The 26,000-nt window shown below is 42.4% G+C and overlaps 1 protein-coding gene across 2 annotated transcripts in view; it reads left to right on the top strand.

Moving 5' to 3' along the window:
- TDRD1 (tudor domain containing 1) overlaps positions 1–26,000 on the top strand; it is a 2,637,228-nt gene that overhangs the window by 472,086 nt on the left and 2,139,142 nt on the right. For both annotated transcript variants that reach the window (XM_078643866.1, XM_078643867.1), the window contains exons 7-8: positions 24,408–24,515; positions 24,774–24,956. In XM_078643866.1, coding sequence (XP_078499992.1) covers positions 24,408–24,515; positions 24,774–24,956 — 291 coding nt within the window. The remainder of the gene's footprint in view (positions 1–24,407; positions 24,516–24,773; positions 24,957–26,000) is intronic.

The raw sequence follows: 26,000 nt of genomic DNA on the forward strand, positions 1-26,000 counted from the left end.
GCCTCCTTGTCTGGTTTGCTGTTTGGATACAATACTTGCATACAGCAAGTGACCCTGGATGTTACACTGACGAGATAAACCATTCCTGGCACCATGCCACAACAGCTGCGGACACTTAGCATAACGTAACTGAATTTGTTTGAAAAAAGGCTCTATTTGTCTAGCAGGGGTGCCGTGCAGGTGGCATGAAAGGTTATTTGACGACCCTTCGCAGGCTCCATGCAAGTTAATTCCTTGACACAGAAGTGTACCGCTCAGTGAGTTTTTACAGTTGTTACCACTAAGAAATACCTCTTCCCCCCCCCCCTCCAACATCTATGTGTGTAAGGTAGATTCCAGGTTGACTTGATGTAACCTTTACCCAACCATTCATACAGGCCTGCTGGTGTGTGCTTTTGGCAATATTGAAACTGAAAAGTCGTTATCGGAATTGTAATGGTGCCATGTATTATCCATTCAATGACAGGTCTTTCGGAGATTGTTAATGGTAATCTTTCTAGTTTTTCAATGCTCAGCACCGTATAGTCTGCTCCTCTTTGTGCCAAAGAGATTTGTTTATCGGTAAGGTTAAAGACAGAAAATAATGACGTTGTGTAACATCCAGCCTAACTGTACAATAGAACGTAATTGGGACTGGCCATGTTGTAACATTAGCATATCCTGTTCTATTATATCAATAGCAGATGATACAATGCTGTCCAGTGAATAAATTCTGGAGGACAGAGTCGTTAACCCATTGTCCACTACAGAAAGTGATTTTTCCAAATTAATACGATAAATTTCTCGTATTTTTTCAGCAGTTTCAATTTGTGTTATTTTCCAAGCTTTATTGTAAGCAGCATAGATACCGGCGTATATGAAACGTTTTTGACGCTGTTTGCGAGGTCCCAATAAGAAATGTCGCAAGTCAGCACCTTCTTTAAGTAAGGTCAAGTGTTGCTTAATTATAGGTAGTGTGGATTTCTGTAGCCATTCAAGGCATAGTTTTCCTACACTGTATGTTGTTATTATAACTGGATGTTGTCTCTGGGAATATCTTGGGTCTGGCCTGTTCTGTTTGAACCCCTGTGTTTTGTTCAGGAATCTATCTCGACAGTTATTAGTGTCTGTGGGCCAGATCAACCATTTTCTCCAATCAGGATTAGTTCTGTTTTGGTCTAAAATATGGGATAAGTCTATCTCCACATCTGTAGTGCTATTACTATCAGGTATGGGCTTTGGTATAGACGGATTGTTTAAGTCCTTTACCTTGGCTAGGCCAAGACAGGTTGTTTGTTGAAAGGTGTCATTCAGGAACATTATCTGTTCTGGGATAATGCAGGCTCTGAATAATGATTCTAAACTTTGTACCTGCCAGTCTTTTGTACCCCAGACAGTTTGTCTCAATGTTGTTTTTCCAAAACCAAATGTAGACAATTTTTCATAAAAGTTTTCAGAATATATCAGTTTAGTATTTGTCAACATGTTTTTCATTCCTGTCTTATTTATAATCTTAAAATAAAACGTTTCTGGATCAGTGGTATTAAACCCTGAGAAGTATGGGAATTTCTCATAAAATGTTTTCGAGCTGCCTTTTGGCGGTGTTGGACAATGTTTCCATTGATTGTAAGTGAAAACATTTCTAGGATTAGCAGATTTATGCAAATAGTGGTGCCCATAATGATTAAAGCAATGCATTTCTTCATAATCTGATGAACCTTCTAAATAATCATGTTCTGTAAATTTTGCTGACATTTCTAAATCTGACATCATAATATTAATATTTTCAAAGTCCCAATCATCAGAGAAAGTACTAGGTGATACAAAGTCACTTAATGAAACCTTAAACTGGTGTGGATATTTCAAGAGTTCAACCGGGCCATAGACGTCGTAATCAGTAGCGTCCCATGCTACACCACCAGGTATAGGAATGGCTGTGATGTTTACTGATGACAGTTCTCTTTATTCAATGTTAGATGATCTGTGGGGCTTTAGAACCAAGTTGATGTTCTGACTTGCTGTGTCCTTTGTACAGTATTTTCCATCAATCATTCTTCCCAAGCTTAAAACCAAAATTAGCCAGAGTAGGAGGAAAAGTACACCTAACACAATCCACAATTCAATCCATGGTGAACTCAGATATGTTTCTCCAAGTTGATGAAAGAGTTCAGTTATTTTTTCTTTGAAAGTTTTATTTGCTGGCTTTTCTTCATGTTCACTTGGATATTCAGAAAAGTCATCGAAATTGATGAAGTAGCCAGATGCAGTTCTGTCAATTGTTGGAATTGCTTCCGGATTTTATTAATCTTTGTAGTTGCTTCTTCTTTTGTCATATTAGTATACTTAGAGGCTACATCATTGTAGACAGGTGTTTCTTGTCAAACAATTTGGGTTTCAAGAGGCACAAGTTCCATGGTTTTGTTGCACAGTCCTTCTTTATTCACTGCAGGTTTATCAAATGTGATTAGTCTCTCACTTTGAACCTCTTGAATTGTAGCAAGGTTTGGTCTTCTGCTACATCTTGGGAGTCCACTGGGCCTACTACTTATTATTGGCCACATGATTGTGGTTTTACCAGGTCGATTGATACAACTCTGTTCTCCTTTTTACCAGCAAGGGGCGGTAGTACTACTGATCTTGTTCCTCTGATTGCTAAGACCTGTACTGCTTTCCTGTAAGAAGGCCCAAATTCCTTCTTCACTGTGATCTCTTCTCTGACCAGATCCCCAATCTTTGGAATCCAGACAGGTCTTGCTGGGACAGGTGGTTTTTCTTCAGTGGCCGTAGGCTTTAGCTTTGTGTTACTTAGACGACTTCTTGTTTCATTTAAGTCCTGTAAAACAGCCAAACGATCTTTGATATCAAAGGTTTTTTGTTCCACCACTGAAGTCTGACTATCGAGGTCTTCGATTATCATTCTAGTACCAATCAAAAGTTCATACGGAGTGATTCCACCCAGAGAATGTCTTGGCAGATTATTAAGACTACATTGGACACTTATTAGATGTTTGACCCACCCATCACCCGAACCTAAGACCCTCGCTGTTATAGATTGCTTTATGTCACGTTTATTTCTCTCCACTACCGCATTTCCCTCAGGATGGAATGGACTAGAGTACCGCAATGCAATGCCCAAGCTGGCCATGGCCTCCTTGTAAGCTCGAGAGCTAAACACAGGACCCTGGTCAGAATGTAGCATGCCAATTGCGTATGTGCCGATAAAGACTCTCAAATCTTTTATAACCGTTCTGGCGTCAGCCGAGCGCTGGGGCCACATCAAAATGAATCTTGTGCAGGAATCCACTGCGACCATGATATATTTATAGTTGCCATCCCTTTGTAAGTGACCACAGTGGTCCAGGTAAACACATGCTAATGGTTTATCTGAGATTAGAAGGGGCGTCTGTGCTGGTCGTTTCACTGTTGATTATTTCATTTTTTGGCATATTTCACATTCTAGAACATATTTTCTTCTCATGCGTGGCCACCAATGTCTCTGTTTTAATAGAAGGGGCGTCTGTGATGGTCGTTTCTGAGCTGGTCTGTGCTGGTCGTTTCACGGTTGATTCTTTAATTTTTTGGCATATTTCACATTCTAGAACATAGTTTCTTCTCATGCGTGGCCACCAATATCTCTGTTTGAATACGATACTGTGGGGGAAACACCAGCATGTGAAGAAGCGAGCCCTTCATGTGCCGCTAAAATTAGTCCTAACCTATGTTCCATGTTTGGAATTGCCCTTTCCCCCACTCCAGGGATTACAGCAAAAGGAACATTTGCATCAGTTTTGTATGAGTACTTTACTGGAAAGCCTTTCGGGAGTGTCTTTCCACTGTTTTTTACTGACAGCTTGCATTTTCTCGCTGTCTATTTTTGTCTTTGACTGGGTAATAGCAGCTACGGAAGCCGTTTGCACAGCTGCCTTCGCGGCCTCATCAGCCAATGAATTCCCTGCAACGTGAACGCCATCACGTTGATGACTCAGTGTATGTATCAAGTAAGTCTTTTGTAGTTCTTTCTGTAAAAGAACTACTTGTTCCCAAAGCATTTTATGCTTGATTGTGCCACCTTTTGCATCTTTGAAACCGTTTTGAACCTAGTTCTGCAAGTATTCATTGTAAGACTGGACGCAATAATACGAATCGCACACTATTAGTCTGGGGAATTCGCGATCTGTATTTTCAAGCGCCATCTTAAAAGCCTGTAGTTCAGCTCGCTGAGCTGTACAGTCTCTGAGTGATTGAGTTTTAGTGACCAAGGGTCTAAATTTTCCTTCGTGCCAACGACCTTTAACAATCGCGCACGCAGCACTATAAGCTTGTTTACCCCCAACTGCGGGTTGTGCTGATCCGTCTCTATATATTATACAGCCGTAATGTTCCAGAGGCAGGATCTCCGTCGGCAGAGGACATTCATATTCGTATTGGAGAAATTCTTGCGTTTTTAAGTTAGGATCAAATTCGTATACTACGTCTGATGCAGCAAGAGAATTAACCCATTGTATCCATCTCGGATGTAAAGCTTTAGCATTCGGAATGCTGGCTTTTGTTACTGCCTCTAGGGCAGGTACCGGTGTAACGATTATTATACGTTTACCTTGTGCGAGGGCACTTTCTTTTGCTACAGCAGTTTGGACCGCAGTCAGAATTTTTTCAGTAGAACTGAATTTCATTTGAGCTTGTGGGTACAAGTGTGATTTATAAGCTATTGGTACCGTTTCTCCCTCATTAGAGGTCAGGTACGTAAATCCGCATCTTCCTGCGATGACTCTGATTACAAGGTTGCGTTCGTTTGCGCGTGTTTGCAGTTTTGTTTTAGTTAACATGTCTGTTTGTATTGATCGTAAAATTTTTGTGTGTTTCTGAGTCCAATTAATTGGTTTGAAATCAGGTTTTATTAATTCGTAGAGGGGTTTAACCCTCTCTGCGTTGTTTAGAATGTAAGTTCTTCCGAAATTCAGGAAATCTAGAATTGATTGTAAGTTTTTCAGCGTTTTTGGAGCTTGGAGTACTGCACACTTCTCTAAGAAGTTGTCTGCTAGGCTTTTGCCTTCACTTGATAACTCATATCCAAAAAATAGGACAGTTAGGTGGGCAATTTGTGATTTTTTAAAGTTGAATTGGTACCCTTAAGATGCGAACCCAAGTATAATGGTGTTCACTCTTTTCAAGTGTGTCTCCAGGTCATCGTCTGTAAGATAGATGTCATTGACATAAGATAATGCCTCATCGTCATACATTTGTAGTAATTCTGTTACTCTGGCTGAAAATAATCCTGGGCTGTTCTTGATTTCCTGGGGGAGACGACAAAATTGGCGTCTGGGCCCCCATACTGGAGAAAGCGGTCAAATACCTGCTTTCTGGTGCAATGTTTTCACAGAAGAAACCATTTGAAATATCTGTCGTTTTATATTTTGTGCGCACAATGTTATTCATTAGTGCTGCACTGTGTGAGTTTTTTACTGCATATGTTTTGCAACAAGAGTTTAGGTGTCTGTAATCCAAAACTAGACCATATGAATCGTCTGGTTTGGAGACAGGAAACAAAGGGTTGTTCATTTGTGAGGTGCATGTTTCAATCACCCCCTGGTATTCAAGTTGATCTAAGATCTCCCTGACTTGTTTTTTAGCTTCTTGCTTAACAGGATACTGCCTCTGTGCAGTAGGTTGATTTTTTTAACTGAATTTTATGGTGAGGAGAATCCTCATCCCATCCTACATGATTTTTATATAATGCAGGGGCTTGGGCCACTGCCCATTTTCTAGCATATGTGTATTTTTTATGAATTGGAATGTGATTTGAGAAGGCAGGCATAATCATTTCTTCTCCATGTGGGCACTCCCTGACAAACTCTGGTGGCCAGTCTTTCTCTGCTAGAAGGATATAATAGCCTTTAGATAGATTCTCCTAAAAGAGACCTCTTATTTTCCTAGTTTTGTCCCCTTCTATACGTAATGTTATTTCATATAATTTATGGGGTACACTAACTCTGTCTGCAGTTTCCACCTGAATGTATTAATTTGTGTCCACTGTCTCCAGAAGATTCATCAGGATCTTGCGAGCTATGGTCACTTCTGCTGCGCTGTCTAGCATTGTCTGGGCCCATTCTCCGTTCTTTTTTTTTTTTTTTTTTTTTTTAATCTTTATTTGTCATTTTGCCGAAAAGACAAAAGAGAAAAGAAAGTGATACTACACAAAACAATCATATAATCATCAAGTGTATACTGAAACTGTCTCCTGTCGAAGGAAAACAATGTAATAGCATTAAAATTGAGAAACATAAGGGGATATGTTGCATTGATATGACTGCACAATTCTAACTTGCGAACAAATATATAGGCAGAGTGATGCGACACGTAAGTTACAGCCAAAAGAACATGATGCATAAAATGTGTGGAATATGTATGATAACACACCATAACTACCCCTGAAACTCAAATCCATCGCCCAGGGGCCAGACGGTCCAACGATGAACTTCACTATGCAATGCAATGCGTGAAGAAGCCTGCGGCTATCCCACTCCAGTGGGAGTGATGCTGGATTGCAGTGGTGACTCACAGGCGGACTTGCACCTAGTTATGTACTCTTTGTACGGCCCCCAAATGTCGATTGGTCTGGAAGTGGTGGGGAGTAAAGTGCTAAATTCTTCGCAGTTCACATTGCAAAACGCCATACTGTTTAACCAGGAGCGGAGCGTAGGAGCCCGTTTACTACCCCTCACCAATGCGATCTCCCGTTTAGCCTGGAGGAAGCCTAACGCCGCCAACCGGCGAACCTTCTTCGGGAAATTAAGCACATAACCCAAGAGGGCAATCTCAGGTATAGGGGAAAGGGCCATTGATAGTATATCCCCCAAAGTGGAGTGGACGTCCAGCCAGTATTGGTGTATTTTAGGGCATGTCCATGTTAAGTGTGCAAAATCAGCGAATGGGGTAAGACGCTTAAGGCAGTGGTGTGGCCTGGAGTTGTCTATACGATGTATGCGGGCCGGTGTGATGTACATCCGGCGCAGGAACTTGAAATGAAGCAGCTTGTGACGACTGATCAAGGCCCATTCTCCGTTCTTCAGTTGTGTCTTCAGAATCCTCGGCATGTTTTATTTTAATACTAGCTACCTTCTTTTTGGGAAATTGTAATTTTTTACTTTGATGAGCAGGTTTCTTGTCTTTGGACTTGACGCGCTCTTCTTTGTTCTGACCGTCCTCTTCTTTCCGATTTCTGTGAGGAAGTCTGAAAAGATCGAGAGGGACGTGTATCATTATTTATTTATTTATTTATTTATTTTATTTATTTTTGATATTTGTAAAGCGCATCGTTTACCCTTGGGCGTCTTGGCGCTGAAATTATCTTGATATCTGTCAGGTTTTCTTAAATTGTCCCTATTTCTAAGGTTGTATCTTTTTTCAGAGGGCTCCCGTTGTGGAGATCTGTCCCCCCGTCCTGGAGATCTATTTCTCTGTTGGGGAGACCTTCCTCTGGACTGAAACTGTTTTTCTCTGGGAGTGGTTTGTTTATTACCCTCCCACTTCTTTTTTGGAGTAATGAGATTATTCTTAATAAAGCTTTTTTCAGGATTTTCAGTTAGTTGTGGTTTTAGTGGTTTCCCACCCAAACTATCTCTACCTAATTCTTCATAGCACTTTTCAATTATTCTGGCAAGCTCTAAAGGTTGGTCTGTTATTTCTGTTTCTTTTAATTTTTGGCGGATCGCCACAGATGCTGCTTCTCCTTTTATGTTGGCTAGTAGTATAGCCGAGACTTGCTTAAAGTCTTTCAGTAATTTCATACCTAGATTTAAAGCAGGCTCTGGACCGTATTCATTTTGAATCTATCTTAGTACGTCTGGTATAACCGCCATAGACGGAACACCATGTGTTTTTGCGTATATTGAAGCAAAGACTGTGCCCCAAGTGTCACAGTCCTCCATATGTGGTTCGGTCCCCATTGGTAGAGAGATTGTCAGAATTCTGTGTTTTTCATGAGGTGTAGTATCAGGAAATACTGCCTCTATTTGAGTAATTATTTGAGCTAACCAGAACTGAATTTGTTCACGTTTTGCGGGTAATTTGCCAATGACTGATTGTATAGTCTGTGGTGTAATTTTATTTGTGTTCCCCTGGTGAGGGGTGTGCCGTGGAATTTTTATTGCTGGTTGGACTGTTAAAGTCTGCATGACATATTGGACCAATTGTCCATGTATTTTAATTAGTTGCTTTAGCTGAACTAAAAGTTCTCTGTCTGACATTGCTTCAATGTCAGGATGTGGTGTATAGCTGGATAGAACCGGCCATGTGGCTCCTGGTCTACCTAGTGGACTGAGCCTGGTAATGTGACTTTTGATGTTTTAGGGCGCCATTAAACCAGAGCTGATGCTCTTGGAAAGTTAGTGGAAATTCAATGTCCTCGAAAGGGACGTATTCCTTTGGAGGTTCCTCTGCTTTGTAGTGGTGGAACTCGTGTGTCGCAGCATTTGCTGCTGGAAAAGTTATCCATGAATAGAATACCTTTGTCTGCCGATATTCATGGGCCTCTACTACAAATAGGACTGTACCACCTCTTGAGGATACTCCATTATTTATCATTTTGTAAGTTACACTCTTCCTTACATTTACCGGGATGAATATAGCATCCGGGTCATTTTGTTGGAGAGCTGTGTCACCTAAGACTGCTTGAGCTGCTATTCTAGCTCTCTCCCTTTATTCTTCACTTTCCGACATTTTTGCTGACAAAGTTTGCAGAGCAGGATTCAAGGAAACTAAGATTAGCTGCACAATATTTCGGAACACTGTATCCTTCAACGTTGACTAAACCAAAAACTGATTCATAGGATTCTCCTCCTACTAAGTTTTGGAGGTTATTAACCTTTCACCCACTCCAGACGTCTATTGGAGTTTTTACGGGAAAAAGGGGTCTGTGTGAAAAGCACGACTGAGTTACTCTAGTGTCTAGCGTTAAATTATCGCCTTACCAAACGCTGGGCGCCATGTAGTGTAGTTCCTCTATTCCCAATAGGCTCTGCGCATTGGAATAACATTAACGATAGTTTAGACGTAGGACTTAGGTCGACTGGGTCTCTATTGAATATGTTAGACTTAATTATGAATGCCAGCTAGCTCAGAGGTCACTAGAAACTTTCTCGAATTCACAAGAAGGGATTAGTTTCTGACAACCGCATAAACATGACAACTTTGCTCCCTCCAGAATAAGGAGTATACATCCAGAGTCGCGGAAACAATAGATAACTATTTTACTCAGGCGTCATTTAACTACATGCATAAAACCTGCGTCAGAAAAGCTGAATTCACTGATTAAACTGCAGCAGCCAGCTGAGGGGACCAACAAGCAAAGATGTCGGTTACCAGCTCGACAGGTGCCTCATGAGGAGCATTGACAGCCCCAGGCAACCCACCAACGCTAGCACCAGCTCACCCAGGTGACCGTCCTGATCCCTTCAGAAGCGGTCGCTCCTCACGCTGCTCCCCGCTCTGCTTGGCGCATCGTAGTGCTACACTGCCAAATTGCTATCTGCTTGCTCGCATTGCTCCCACAAGTATTGGTGCCTGATTGATTAGTATACTTGGATTGCAGCGCTATATTGCGTTAGTGCGCTTTCACGATATTTCCATTGTGCTGTGCTGCCTTTGCCTGAATAAATCATTTGTGCCTGACTGTGCCGTTGCCACTGCCGTTTTTCATCGCATTTATTTACATTGTACTCCAATCCTGTTTCGCTTTTGGCTTGCAGCCATTTTGTTGTTTGTTGTTGTGCCTCCCTGCCTGGCTCTCCACCCCGCTCCCGCCTCCCAGCTGCTCCTCCCTCGCCCCTGCCCCCTCCACTATCTACATATGACAGATGTCTTTGCGCGCAGCGGTCGCGCCCCATGCGCGCCGAAGGTGCGCCAAAGGTAAGCCCGTCTACGCCCGTCCGTGCCTGGACCGCGCCCTGGGCCAGATCCCTGTCCCCCGCAATATACTCCCTGCCCGCATAACGTACGACGCCGCAACCCTCTCAGCCCTTAACCCCGGTCGCCCACCTATCTGCTACCAAGCAGCCCCAGGACACACCCATGGACCCTTCGGCTGCCACTCCTGCAAGTTCGACAGCACCAGGACCCACACCAAATCCACAATCTCCAAACAGAGCTCCGACACTAACCACCTGAAGTGCATCCTACTCAACACCCGCTCGGTCCACAGACACTCCATCGAACTCTGGAACCTACTCGACACTACATCGCCGGACGTCGCCTTCCTTACAGAAACCTGGATGAACGCCTCATCAGCTCCCGACATCGCCATAGCCATCCCGGACGGCTACAAAATCATCCGAAAGGACCGCACCAACCAAACAGGAGGAGGAATCGCCATTGTCCATAAGAACACCATCCGCGTCGCGACCAGTTCCGACGACAACCTCACTACCGCCGAACACCTTCACTTCCAGATCCACACCGACCCCAAGACCACACTCAGAGGCACCCTCATCTACAGACCACCAGGACCCCGCACACAATTCAGCGAAGACATCGCTGAATTCATCAGCCCACATGCCCTCCCCTCAGAGAACTACATTCTACTGGGAGACCTCAACTTCCACCTGGAAAAGAAAAACGACAACAACTCCACCACCCTTCTGGACTTGTCAATACCCCCACCCACTATGCCGGACACACGCTCGACCCAATCTTCACCTCCAGCAAGCACATCTCCTTCGATCACACCACAGCTCTCCATTGGACGGACCACAGCTGCATTCACTTAAACTACAAAAAACCCACGACCCACAACATATTCCCCGAAGAAACTGGAACAAAATTACCACCGACCCCCTCTTCACATCGCTTCACCAAAACCCTCCTGCCAAATCATCGGATCCAAACCAAGCAGCCACCAACCTCACACAATGGATCACCCACAGCGCCGACGAACTAGCACCCCTGAAAAACGATCAAACCAAGCAAGGTAGCAAAAAAGCCCCCTGGTTCAACGATGATCTTAAGAAATCCAAGAAGTTCTGCCGTACCCTCGAGAAAGCCTGGAAAAAAAAACCAACCACGGACAACCTGGCCACCTTCAAGAACGCCACCTGCAAACACCACCAACTGATCCAATCCACCAAGAAATCAGCATTCAAGGATCGACTTGATAACACCCAAAACAGCAAGGAACTATTCAACATCGTCAAAGAATTCACCAACCCCACCGCCGGCACCAACGACATCACTCCCTCCCAACACCTCTGCGACTCTCTATCCTCATTCTTCTACAACAAAATCGTCGACATACAATAACCTCTTTGAAAACCAGTCCGAAGACCAGCCCACTCCACCCACCTCCGAACCAAAACCGCACTCTAACAACCTTAGCGCCTGGAACCCAATCACCACTGAAGACACCATCCGCCTGATGAACTCCATCCATTCAGGATCACCAACCGACCCATGTCCCCACCACATTTTCAACAAAGCAGACTCCATTATCGCACCCCATCTCCGAGACGTCATCAACTGCTCCTTCAACTCCGCCACCTTCCCGGAAAGCTGGAAACATGCCGAACTCAGCGCCCTTCTGAAGAAACCCACAGCAGACCCCACTGAACTTAAGAACTACCGCCCCATCTCGCTCCTCCCATTTCCTGCCAAAGTCATTGAGAAAGCCGTCAATAATCAGCTCGAAGCCTTCCTTGAATCCAACAAATCCCTCGACCCCTCACAGTCCGGCTTCCGAGCCAAACACAGCACTGAAACCGCCCTCATCGCAGCAACAGACGACATTCGGACTCTACTGGACAACGGAGAAACTGCCGCCCTCATTCTACTTGACCTCTCCGCAGCCTTTGACACAGTCTGTCATAACACCCTCATACAACGCCTCAACAAAGTCGGAATACTAGGAAAAGCATTAGACTGGATCATCTCGTTCCTAGCCGGAAGAACACAAAGAGTCCGCCTTCCCCCTTTCAAAAACAGAGGCCACCGAAGTCATCTGCGGCGTACCACAAGGATCATCACTCAGTCCCACCCTCTTCAATGTATACATGAGTCCCCTCTCATCCATCGCGCGCCAACACAACCTCAACATCATCTCCTACGCAGACGACACCCAGCTTATCCTCTCACTCACCAAAGACCCAAACACCGCCAAAACCAACTTACACGAAGGAATGAAAGAAGTAGCCGAGTGGATGAAGAACAGCCGCCTAAAACTGAACTCAGACAAGACGGAAGTCCTCATCCTAGGATCATCCCCCTCTGCCTGGGATGACTCATGGTGGCCACCGGCCCTGGGAACCGCACCCATACCTACGGATCACGCACGTAACCTGGGCTTCATCCTGGACTCCTCCCTCTCGATGACCAGACAAGTCAACGCCGTCTCATCATGTTTCAACATCCTACGCATCTTCCGCTGGATCCCCACCGAAACAAGAAAGAAAGACTGTCACCCACGCACTGGTCACAAGACGCCTGGACTACGGAAATACCCTTTACGCCGGAACCACAGCCAAACTACAGAAAAAACTCCCAACGCATCCAAAACGCCTCAGCCAGACTCATACTGGACATCCCCCCGTCAGCTCACATTTCCGGTCACCTGAAAGACCTCCACTGGCTCCCCGTCAACAAGAGAATAACGTTCCGTCTCCTTACCCACGCACACAAAGCCCTCTACCACCTAGGACCCGAATGCCTCAACACGCGACTGTCCTTCTACACCCCCACCCGCCATCTACGATCGTCCAATCAAGCCCTCGCCGATATTCCGCGGATCCATAAATCCACCATGGGGGGTAGATCCTTCTCCTACTTAGCGGCCAAAACCTGGAACTCTCTACCCACCCACCTCCGCCTTGCACAAAACCACCTCTCCTTCAGAAAGCAACTTCAAACTTGGATATTCGATAAATAAAGCACCCCCCCCCCTCCCTCCCCCCCCTCCCTCCCTCAAGCGCCTTGAGACCCTCTGGGTGAGTAGTGCGCTATACAAATTTCTGAACTTGAACTTACTCAATCGTGCATGCTTAGTTTCACCAGAAGTGCAGAGAAACAGAGAGACGGGCGTTTTCAATAAAAGAGGTTATTTATTGAACAGTCTTCTTTCTCATGCAAGGGAAGTGAATTGCTACAATCGCAATACTTTTCATAAAGTAAAGTACGTACAGTAAAAGCAGTATTTATAAAATAATACTGTAAAAGCATGGTATGGTTTCTAAGCCATACGGTGTTTAAAATGGATAAAATATATACAATGATAAAATCATGACTAAACATACTCAACTGGGGCTTCTAAGATACGCCTACCCCGGTGTACCTAACCTAACCCTAGTACATGGGAAGGAGTAAGTGAGATGTAGTTTGAGTTGAGAATCTAAATCAAGAATTCTGTAAGGGTCTAATCAGCTCCGTACCTTGGTTATAGAATGAAGGAGGTCTTGTATCTCTCTCTCAGGACTCGATCTCCCAGCAACCCGCAAGGGTGACAGGGAAACACTGGCGCTGGATTTCTCAGCAGGAGAAAAGACAGCGTCTCTCTCAGTGCGTCAGCGGGAGGGTCGGCTTCCTTCGGCACTTGCTACAGCAGAGAGTCGGACAAGTAGATAGTCGATCTGCTCCAAACCACCTTGTGTTTCGCTAGGGCAGATGCTGGTATATTTATACCTGGAAGGTGCCGAGTTTGATGTAAGGTTGGACATAAGACATCACTAAGAACTCGCAGTTCTTTCAGGACTCCGGGAGTTCTAGGACAAATCAATACAGAAGCAGGGGGAATTCCCGGAGCTGCTGGAGGCTTGGTTTGTTTAAGAACACGTTGTGCTTTCTAGGAGTCTATGGGAGTATCCTTGCCATATTTGGACTGCATTGGCTAGGTCTTATTATGGGTATGATTCTTATGCCTATATAAGGATATGATTTGATATAACCACATAAGGGCATAAATCGGGAATATTTACTAGAGTCCTAGATTCGTCTACAACAGATGTATCTTTTCACAACATTGTGCTAACAGAATAACCACCTAAATATTATTTTGTACATTACAAATGTCTGTATTAAAAATATTTTTTTAGATATGGCATTGATATGGCATTAACAAATTATCATGTTGCTAACACAAAAGCCCAATGCATTTTGGGACTCTGGGGTCCCTTCCTCAGGGTCAAATTCTGTAAGCAAAAAAAATGCTGCATTTTACATTCATTTGATGTCAACACATTGCAGCAGTGAAGCACCCTTAGTTTAACTTCTAAATAAATAGAAAAACATATCAGTTTGGAGTGCTCCTCTAACCCCCAGATTGCTTCAAACAAAGAACAACGCCAAACACAGACAGGCACAAAGGAGAAAGCGACATAACAAAAAACCTGTCGACCAAGAGGGAATCTACTCTGTCTTAAACGTAAAAGCAAAGGATGTTCAAAGCGGTAGTTCATTTTCCCTTCAAGAAGAACAGGGGTACAAGCAAACCGCAGGACAGATTCAGTTGGACTTGCACCACATCGGGTCAGGCAAACAGCTGGCTAACCCCAGCTATAGTTCCCCAGTAGTAAACTTGCCAGACAAACTGCCTGGGCAGCCCTCAACGTCAACTACCAACACTAAAAAGCCTGTGTCAACCAAACGGCGGCGGCAGAGCACCGCACCGTCCCAACTACAAGTGAACTCTCCATACAGTCCAATCAGACTAATCAAACAAGCACAAGAGGAGTTTTGCTCAACATGGGAACCATACACAACTTCAACAATTGCACGCCTCCAACAGGCATAGCACCGATCCATCCAGTAATTTTAGGTCCAGATCAGATACCTAATGTCTGCACAAAACACCTACGGGACCCACGGAAACCGAATTGACTGGTGCTATCTCACAAGAAAGTATTTCAACTCTGCACCAAGAGAGACCGGAACACTAAATCCTCCAGACAGTCGCCGAAATCACCAGGACAACACTATTAATCTTTATCCCAGTGTTTGCATTCAGAGGAAATCATGATGCCCTAAACAGGGCTAATATCCTCTGGCTACTAACGGCAATTCCAGGACTACATGATCTGACTTCCAAAGATCTTGTGGCAATCCAGATTGAACGCTCTGAAGACGCATTTGGTGGAGAACCCACTAAGACCATGTGCCCACAATTGGTACTGCATAAAGAGTCCTAATAGAATGACCAGACCTTAAAAAATGGGGAATAAAGGTTCTGTTGCCAAGTGCCAGGATATCCTTCACCCCTCCTCCCTCTAGGCTATAAAATGAAGCCAGCTCAGTGGCAAAAGGAAACTATATCCATGCTCAAGGGTGCAAGGGACCCCTTGATAAGAGAATCTTCAGCATTTGGAAATCACGGGACAACAGGGCAAACTACCCTCGAAGTGCCAAATCAAACTGCAAGAGATATAACGATAACAATCTGATGCTCTCAATCGACAGTGGGATCGCAAATGGTCCAGGAGCCTCAAGACGGAGCCAATTCCTATTCACTATGCATGTGATTCTGGAGCATCAATGGCCATATCATAAAGCTAAGCGACCTGGACTTGCACATCTACTTAAGGTCCTTTAATATCCTCCTGCAGGAGACCTGGCCGGCTGACCCTGTCTACATTTTAGGCTATACGAACTTTTCAACCCCAGCTGCGAAACGGGTAAAACACTGACATCTCTAAGACGGACTAGCTAATTACATCTCGATAGCTTGCATTGCCTTACAGCAGCCTTGGACATTAAATCCTCAAGAAGAACGCAACTAAATGTACCTTATCAAATAAAAATGTAGCAGTTGAAGTAATTTTTATCAACATCTATGTTCATCCCAAGATGAAGTCCAAAGACTGTAGAAAAATAGTGGAAGAACTAATAAGGTTAGCGGAAGAGGAAGACTCCACGCACTTTGTAATATCTGGGGACTTAAACTTACACCTACTGAGCGCATCCACCAGCGACGTAACAATATCCCCAACCACGTTATGGGAGAAACCTGACCAAGGTAAAAATACACTTGGGTTTCAGACAAAAATTGGAAGCTGCCTACTTTACGATCTTGGACATCTAAGCCTCAGGGACCTGAGTGGCAGGTTCCTAGGAGTTAATCCACTGGCTGCCACATTTCACTCCCAACAGAACCAGCACAAGTTGGCACTGCACCTTTTTGTTGCTCTCAGTATTTCTATACGTTCATTCATTTCAAATCAAAGATAGACCAGGCAGCGACCACCCCCAGCAGGAGGTACTATTTTCTTCAAACCTTACCTCCCCAAAACATATTGTGGAGATAATGGACAAAACCTACCACCATAAATTACAGACGCATTAAGATTACACCAGCTATTCTTACGCATTTGCCCACTATTATAGGGGACGTACTACTAAATCTCAGAGGTGTGGAAGCTGATGCACCTGACTCCTGATCGAGCAGTCAGATCCAAGAAGACTACAAGCAGCGATCGAGCTCTACTCCCAAGGCATTGTCCTGGGCTATTCTTATCAACTTGCGGAACAAACACAATTACCAGCGGCCAGGCATACAAATATCCTCAAGCCCCACCGTGGGTATCTACTTTGCACCTTGCCACCGAGCGGGACAGGCTATCATCGACCACGCATTTATTGCCTTCAGTGAACCCGGCTGGGTTCACTGTGAGTACCTTACTCTTAAATTCACACATGGTTGGCACACTTCACCCAGTGTTTGAGCTCGCATGATATAGATGTCCCACACTCCCCTGGTCCTGACGAGACCTTTTATCCTCTTCCGGGTCGAAACGCCATCGACGCTCTAGGGAAATGAACCATACAAACAGTGTCTATGAATGAAGATAGTCACTGTAACATTCTGTTATATTTATTGCTTTCATGGTCGTTTTTCCTTTTTCCTTGTAAATACACCTTGTAGAAACCTTGTATATATCTCACTTAATGTCACTCAATTGTTTTTTGTCCTTTTTGGTTCTCATAATACACTTGAGACACTTCGCACTGTTTAAAACTCTGTGTATAATGTGTATATGATTTATTTTGCAACAATACAAATTCAACTATGATATGCAACTTGGTGTTATGAGCTTTGTCTCTCTCTCTCTCTCCAACATCCCCTTTGAACCCTCAAACTGTTAATGATATTATGTTCTGTACTAACTCATGACCGTACACACATTGCTCCACTGGAACCACTGTTTCCTATATAAATACGCACCCTGGTTCCTCAGTGAGTAGGTTCCCTTGTTTTTCATTTTGATCTTAAACATCACCGGCACATATTAGGTTGAAATTTTGTCTGATGAAACAGGCACTAGCATATTTAATATGTTGGAATAAGATCCGGAAAGCAGAACCACATACATTGAACCACATGCTTTGGAAAGAGCTACAGGATCATGACACGTTGCCAGTGAGAGCTTACCTGCAAGAATCCCGTGACCTCAAAGGCCTCACATAACTTCGGGATATGCTCATTAGTGTCCAGGGGCGTCTGGTTCTAAAGACAATTAAAATCCACTCTGTTATTGAGGACAAGGCCACAATATCAAGCACACGGGTGGATGACACTTAATATTTGCAAAGGTTTTGCTCTTCAAAATATTTTGCCACTGGTACCTAGCTGCTATCAAGTTGCAGTTTTTAAGATATCTGCGGGGTTATTACCTGTAAAAGACCATCTGGCACCTTGGTTGAGTGGGTGCCTCCCTGACACTTGCTTTCTGTGTGGGACCGGGAAAGAAGACCTTCTACACCTAGTGTACTCCTGTAAAACTGTGCAGGATGAAACGGGCCAGCTACTGACAAGGGCTTTTAAACCAAAGGGAAATTCGTTTGAGAAGGCAGACGGTCCTGGCTTGCTTTGACCCAGGGGACCCCGAGCTGTACTGTTGCTTCGTCAAAATTCTTCTGAATACTGAGAAAAGACTGCTCCACAACACAACCCCTCCAGGCCCGCTGATTCAGCCTGCTACTTAGAGACAATGGACAAACTACGTTCCCTCACTAAAACATCTAAATTTAATGTGCACACTTTGCATTTGTAATTTTATTTCATAAAGTCTTATTCATTATTATACTGCTACTCTTAACACGGATTCAAACACAAAACTTTGAATCTGAAAAATTAAATGTTTGTATAATACAGCTTTTAAAAAAACGCTCAGAGCATCCTAGTTTAAATTGATTAGATGAATACACTGCACCATGTATTTTCATCTGTCCATTTTATTGCAATAGCTGTTTAGTTACTTAGCAATTGTTCAATAAATGTAACTCCTGGATGTCTTTGTGGGAGTTTATCATTAAAGCAATGCATGTCTAGCAACTCAACCTTGAGGTTCAAGACCCTCTCAGTTAGTATTGCAGAACTCTTAGCTTTCAGTATGTACCACAACACTGTGAGCCCTGGAGTCTGGTGAGGAAGATCTTTGGCTCATTAGAATGTAAAGGCCATACTGTGATGTTGCATAAAAAATGAATACCTGGAAGAAAATACTATATCTATCACCTTACCTGCAGCTTTTTGCTGAAGGTCTGCTCTTGTTACTTAATACAGTGGAGGATTCCCACCTGCCACTAGGTCAAGTGGGTGCTTTTACTTAAGAGGTTGCATTACTGTTTCTTATAATGCCTAGCCTTACAGTAATGTGTCCAGTGCTTATGTCCGCTCTTCATTTGACCGTGCTAGATCTACAGTGGATTGTTCTTTCCCTACAGCCACCTCCACCATTCCATTTTCAAAGACAAGACCATGAAGCACAGATTAATTTCAGAGTGAAAAGATGATGAACCCCAATAAAAAGGATGGTATGCTATACATATAACTCAAGTGAAACAAAGTCTGAGAAGAGCTTAAGTTCCTGGACTCCAGCAGCTCCTGCTCCTCCTCAAGACTATCCTCTAAACAAACATCTTTGTCCTCCATCATCATCCTCTTTGGAAATGAGCACATTTTCAGCGAAGACCCTAGTTTTTTAGTATAGATTTTTCATATATTCACTTGCTTAAATGTTTTACCGTTGTCGGTAGGAATCCCGGATAAATTTAAATAGCAATAATAGTGTTAAAATGGCCATAGACCAACGTAAGTATTTGCTTAGTAGACATCCACCATATTTTGAATGTTCCACTATTCTATCTGCTTAGTCTTTTTGACACCTGGAAAAAGTTTCACTCTGACATTCACTTGGTTGGAGATGGCCAAGCTTGCATCTTTGTGCTTCTTTGTAAAGAAAGATCAGGACATTGTTCTCTTTAGCATTGTAGTGTACAAAATTCAAGGTTGTGTTGTTGGTACTGGTGAGAACTTCCTGTACTGCCAACTACAGATGGAATGATTATAAGCTCAGTTTTATTGCCCGTAGCTCCAGACTGTTAGTGCAGAGAGTCTTCTCCATATCAAACGGGAGGCCCCTCTTTGTGAGCTCTTTCATGTTGGCTCTCCATCACCATTAAAATATCTGTTGTCATGGCTGCCCATTCTCTTGAGGTTCGATGAAACATACAGTAGCGTCTTTTTGAGTTCTCTTGCTACCAGGCCTATGTTGTTGCATGATCCGGTCATTTATTGCCATTGTTAGCCTAGTTCCTGTTATATGCGCCTCTTTCAAAGCCCACAGAAGAGTATCAGCCCAATACAGGATGACATTAGGCCCAGAACTTTGAAGGGAATGCAAGTTGTGTTTCCAGGATTGCCTCTAAGAACTGTTTGCCATTTTGCTAGGTGGACTGAAAAATTCTTGGTGTTCAGTGTCCAAGCAGTTTTGTGAAACAGGCTGAGACAGCATGCTGAAGTCTCCTTTGCCTCTTATCTTGATGGGTTTTGTAGTATAATAACCAACCGAAGTGCTAACTGTGGATTAGATATACAATCAAGGTTGAAGATTTATATGAGCTAAATTTCTGCTGACTGTTATTGAAAGTTAAAGCGCTGTTAGCGCAATATAAATCTATTCCCTTTGCCCCTCTGGAGAGGGTGGCATTGATAAAAATGACGATTTTTCCATTGTTTAATTTCCATTTCTCAGCCTTACCCTGTATGCTAAAAGCTGCATTTTCTAGGGATATAGAATCTAGATCATCTTTCATTTGGCAGGATAAAAACGCCAGAGTAGCACTTATCATAAATATAAAGATGGTAGTTTTAGCTCTCCCTATTCTGCGGGAATATTATTGCGCATATTTTGCAAAATATGTTTAGTTTTCGCAAAATATCGGAGTTGTCATTTTTTTTAATAATGACTTGATTAATCTGATTTTAAAAGAATATAATATAATTGATATTTTCAGATTGGTTAAATACCCAAAGAAAGTTTATTGCAAGAGTTCATATTGATTTTTAAAAGGCAGTTGGATTTTTTAAGTTACTATTAAATTCCTTATATTAATGCTGCTACGTGTGTCTCTGATTTGGTACGAGGAAGATTATTGATCAAAGCACTCTATCTAAATGGGAAGCACAGGGTTTCTCCATGGTGATGGATTTTATCTTAGGGGAAAGGTGGAAATCCTGGTTTGAAATAAAGGCACAAATAGGGAAAAACTAATGGTTGAAGTGCTCTTATTGCTTAATTCTAAAACTAAAGACAGTTGTTAAAAGTTCACTATTGAGCAACAGCGGTTCAGTTATTAATCTAATAGAGATCCCAGCGCTAAATCACAATCAATCTCTTTCATTGGAGAGTGGTTTCAAATAATGAAGAAAATGAAAGCGAAAATTATTATGCGCTACTCAATACTCAATGTGGAGGGATTGTAAGGTTTAATATAATCAGGCCCGATATTTGGCTGATTAAAGGTTTTGGGAATGGGGTGGGGGAGGATTGTTGGTGGGTGTGGGAAAGGGAAAACTATTTAGCTTTCTGTGGTTCCGGGAGCGAAAATGAGTAATTACTATTTCGTTTCAGGGGAAGGTTGTATAGGTCTTATGTTGTTTGTTATGTAAAATGATATTTAGACAGGTCTTCATGGAGTTAAGGTATAGTTGGTGTCAAAGATACTGCACTTTTTTAAAACAGCCTTTTTTGTTAGGATAGCCCCTATGAAACTGTATGAAATTTTATGAAATTGCTTGGGCTGGTATTGGATTTTATAAAATTTTAAAACAATTTATTTGTCCTTTTGGGGTATTTTAATGCGGTTTTAAATCTGGATCTGTGATTAAAAAAAATAAACAACCTTTCTGCTTATTATTACCGCAGATTGACTGGTTCACCTTGGTGAGCACGGACAGTTGTTCCAGAAACAATGTCCTAGTGTTTTACTGTGCAAAAATAGCAGTGCATCAGACAGTCAATTCCTTTCTACCTCCTATATAAATATACATGCGGGCAAGAAATAATACTATCTGATTGACTCAGATACTTGGTTGTCTGGTACGATGCATTAGCGTGTAAACATTAACCATTCTGTTTCCAAAACAACGAAAACAGTGTCCAAGTTAGCTATATGCTAACTCACCAAAACTGTTCTAAACTTTTCACCCATCGCATACGTGCAGTTCAAAACAGTAGTGATTGGCTGGAGTTCTTCAGCAATTAGATGGAAAAGTTTTAAAGGGCAGTAGCGAAGGAGCAACAACATTGTTTCTACATGCTGCCATTTGCCAGAAGATTTTTAAAGAAGGGTAATTGAACATTTACCGTGTAATAAATAAAACGTATTGGCACAACTAAATCAATTTGTTTTCCAAATGTTTTTGGGATTAGCAGGAATTCTTATTGAGCAAGCACAAGCATAGTTTGAGGCAGGAGAGAACCAGTCTAAAATAATCTTCTTAACCAGAATCCCCAAATATCCAAACATCCTGAAAGACTGGAAATAAGAGTTCAGGATCCCATGAGATCTGCCATGCAATCCTCAGAGATTTTAGTAAATAGTCCACTCCCTATTCCAGGAACACACAACCTAGTAACCAATTGATCTGATAGCAGAACATGACCCTTGGGCAAAGTAGACTCTCAGCACTGGGAAATAACTTTCTGATACTCTCCCCCAGGTATTTAAGGCAATTGGTATCTTGAGTGCACAATTCACATATGACATGGGATCCAGACTTTAAATTGGGTAAATGTTGTGTGCAATGTGTTGGTTCGCTACTCACAATCATGACTGAATATTTATGGCTTCGGAGAAAACTATTATGGTCTCACTGGCTACAGTTTAAAACCACTGCAGAAACATGTGGCAAGAAAAAGTGTTTTCCAAAGAGGAAACCTACTTTTATACACTAGCTAAGTCAACTCCAAATAGGCTTTGTAAACCCCCATATTCTCTTACTCATCAGTTGCCAAAAGTTGATTGTCATTGTTTAGGCCAAGCTACATTGTTCCCGAACCAACCTGACAGAAAATAGATTTTCACAACTCATCCTTGGAACATGGTAGAATAAATTGATGGTTCCTTTTTGCATGTTATATAAGCTTGACCCATTTGCCTGTTTATACCCACTCCAGAATTTGTAATCAGCATTCAAGAATATATGTGAACGACTGGCCTGCTAGAGAACAATATGGCTGCTTCTTGGAGCAGGAAGGCTGAACTGATATTTCGAGTGATAATTTAGCAGGGATGAGCTATCCGGGAAGAAACTGATGGCAGCAAGAAACCACCACAACTGTTCCTTTAACCCCTTGCATGCTGGGGTTATTTCCCTGCTGTGCTGGGGGAAGGGGGGCGCGCACAGCTCATGACGAGCTCAGCTCGTCATGAGGCACAGTGCTCCTGTGCTCATGACGAGCTGAGCTCGTCATGACCACACCCGTTTTCGTGGAACATTTAGCACAGCAGGGGAATTAGCCCAGCGTGCGAGCGTTCCACGGCTCATGACGAGCTGAGCTCGTCATGAGCATGCAGGGGATTAAAGCGAAGACCTCAAATGGCAGTCACAGGAACGGAAAACCCTGTCTGTGCCACAACCGGTGGGGAAACTAGTTTTTACATTAACATTAATTTCAAGTATACCAAAATTCACAAGCTGACTGATTTAAGAGATTACAATTAATCGGTCACATCTTAAAAAGATTCAGACCACCAGTGGCACCATACTAATACATTAAGGAACTACCCAAAAAGAGAAGAAAAGAAGGAACAAGATTACGCCTGATTTTGGGGAAAGACGGCTGAACAGATCATGACTCCCGCTGCCAAGCCCAAGTGAAACTGCTCTGCAAGGTTCTTCAGGCCGTTCAATGCTGCTTCAGGGACACAAAATGCAGTTGAGCTTTCTGCTCTGAGAACCAGCTGACTAGTTTGGACTGGATATTTAGAGAAAGGATAAAAAACAGTCCCTAGAGGCCTGCCTTAGGATCTGGTGTGTAGGACAGGCTAGGAGTGACTCTTCCAGCTTCAAGAAACCTTTGGGACTTAGTCATTTTTTGTTGTCTTCCAGAGGAACGGAGTGGGGTGCAAAAGTTATCTGTGGGAAAGAGCACTCTTGACCTGGAAGACTACACTTTTTCCTGTTTGGAACATTTTGTAGGGAAGATAAAGACTACTGTGGAGCCTTGGGTTGTATGAATCTGGCAACGTGAAGATCAGTATTCAGCCTTAACCAGTTGAAATATTTTGAGAATCAAAAAAGTTGAATACGTGTGTAGGTAACATATAGGTCAGGTACTAGAGGGCAGTTACCCATTTGTGAAGCAATATCAGGGACAATGAAATCTGACCATGTCCCACTGTGATCTTTTGGCACTCGAACATGAAGGTTTTAGTGGGGGCTTGTTGACACGTTAGTAAACCCTCGCTGGCTTAAAAACCCTGGCTTGCCCTACTGGAGGATTTTTAGAACAGTGCTAGTAACAGTCTCATGTTAAATTATTTTTTATAAATATGACCCATGAGGCTTATCCAAACCCTCCTCCCAACGGTAATTGTATGAAGCCCTTGGGTTTATATTGACATTTAAAAGTGCTTTTTTCTTTGCCACTTTTTGCCTTAAAACTTTAAAAATGCAACTCTTTGATTACCTCTTCCTTATTAGATACTAACCATTTTAGTTTTTGCTTATTTAGCTTTCTTGATTTTCTAAATTGATTTGAGTATTTTGTTGTGTTCTTAGACTTTAATGTTGTGTTGGTACTGCTTGAATTCACACGCTTTTCTAAGTGCGCCATCCACTACCATTATCAGAAGACTTATAGACTACAAATGATCGGATCAGGTGATGTTATTTCTGTGTACTCGTAATGGTGGCAGTACATTGCATTGTTTAGCAGCATTGTGATGCATTCTCTAGTTGCAACAGAGTAGGAGATTGCCAAGGACTGAATACTGCATACCAGTGTTTATTAAAAACTGATTGCCCTACTCATACCTTGAAATAAACAGAAATTGTAACCTAGCAGAAGAGAAAAACACTACTTATGTAAATATGTTCATTTGTTACATGAGCACATATTGAGTTTTTATTTGTCATTTCCCCTAAGTAAAGTTTGTTTGCTTGTGCACAGGATCCCACTTCTCCTTTGCGTGATCCCAGAATTGAGTCTGAAAGCAGGAAGAGAATAATGCTGACAGATTTGCAGAGCATTGACCTAAAAAAGGGAGCAGAGATACAGGTATCGCAACATATTATCTCTCACTAAATATGAGCAACAAGGTATCTTTGAACAACATTTTCCTCTGTGGCTTTTGAATTTTTTACAGCATTTTACTTTTATTTGTTAGAAAATGGTAACAATGTTTAAGATTATGAAGTATATGTTCCAATATTAATAACTGTAATTTCTTTTTGGTTTTAATTGCAAACGTGCATTTAATCTTTAGTGCACTTATTGTTGCTTTTGTTAAATTCAGTTTTTTAATCCTTTCTTCAGGGCACCGTTTTAGGATTCAAGAGCCCAAGTGAATTTTTTGTGCAGATTTACTCTGCTGAAGTTGCAGAACATCTAAGCAATGTTTCGCTAACTCTGAAATCAATGTACAACAACAAGACTGCCGTTGAACTTTATAATCCAGTTAAAGGAGAAGTCTGTGTTGCAAAATATTCTGTAGATCAGGTAATGTACAATTAACTTTTGCTTGGCAGATTGACAACTTGTGTTTAATCATGAAAGATTGTTTTTGAAGATTGTCGTCTAGCAAATAATGTCTTCCGTGGTCACCACGGGAAGCTAATATATGTATTATTTTATACAAAAGTGTACACAGTAGTGAAACTGAGAACATGTGTTGAAATTACTATTAAATCAAATGTCAAAAGTATTAAATCTAGTATTCTACCATTTGACATTAATACGTATTACCCATTTATCATACTAAAATGTTCTGTAAAGGTGCATAAATGTGAACAAGCCAGCATGCCACATGCTTTAGACAGTCTTTAGATCTTTTTATTAGAGTTATCAAATAGAATCACTGGATGCGTTACTTCAATTGCAGGATGAAGTAATTGTTGGCTGTTTATTAGAGCACTGTCATTGCCACTGTATAGTGTAAGCCACATCAGGATTTACAATAATGGAGGCTGCCAGATGTACCATTGTGACAGGGTTCAAGTATTCAGTTTAACCTATTGGAAGATAGGGCACTAGGACAAGGCCATGAGAGGCAGTCCTTGTAAAGTTAATGGGTACGCCGTGTAATAGCCTTGAACTACTGTTTTCAACACATTTCTTTCAGGTATGTTAGTTTAAATGAATCAACTGAATATGCCTATTTTTCATCCCTGCATATTTTGCCTTATTCCCAGCCCAGCTCAAGTGGACAATAGGACTGGTTTGGAAGCTGCGGGGTGATTTTGCAAATGTTGTGGGGAATAATGGAGATAATAAAGGTTCATTATTTTTGAATGTTTGCTGTGTGATTAAAAGGAACTTGACACAGAAGCTCATTCAAAAAAAGATCTTAAATCCCCACAAGAACGGGTAAATCTGATAGACTGTTATTTGTAGATTCCTTACCTTAAATGTTCCCCCAGGCGTCAGTCTGGATCTGGAAATTTTTTTCTTCAGCAGTTCCCCTGAGTGTCGTTAGGTGGTTTTCGTCAGGGTCGTGGTTTCCAGGATGACGTTGAGGGAACTACATAGACACCGCCCATACAC

Source organism: Lissotriton helveticus, chromosome 5_1 (assembly GCF_964261635.1).
Source record: "Lissotriton helveticus chromosome 5_1, aLisHel1.1, whole genome shotgun sequence".
NCBI lineage: Eukaryota > Metazoa > Chordata > Amphibia > Caudata > Salamandridae > Lissotriton > Lissotriton helveticus.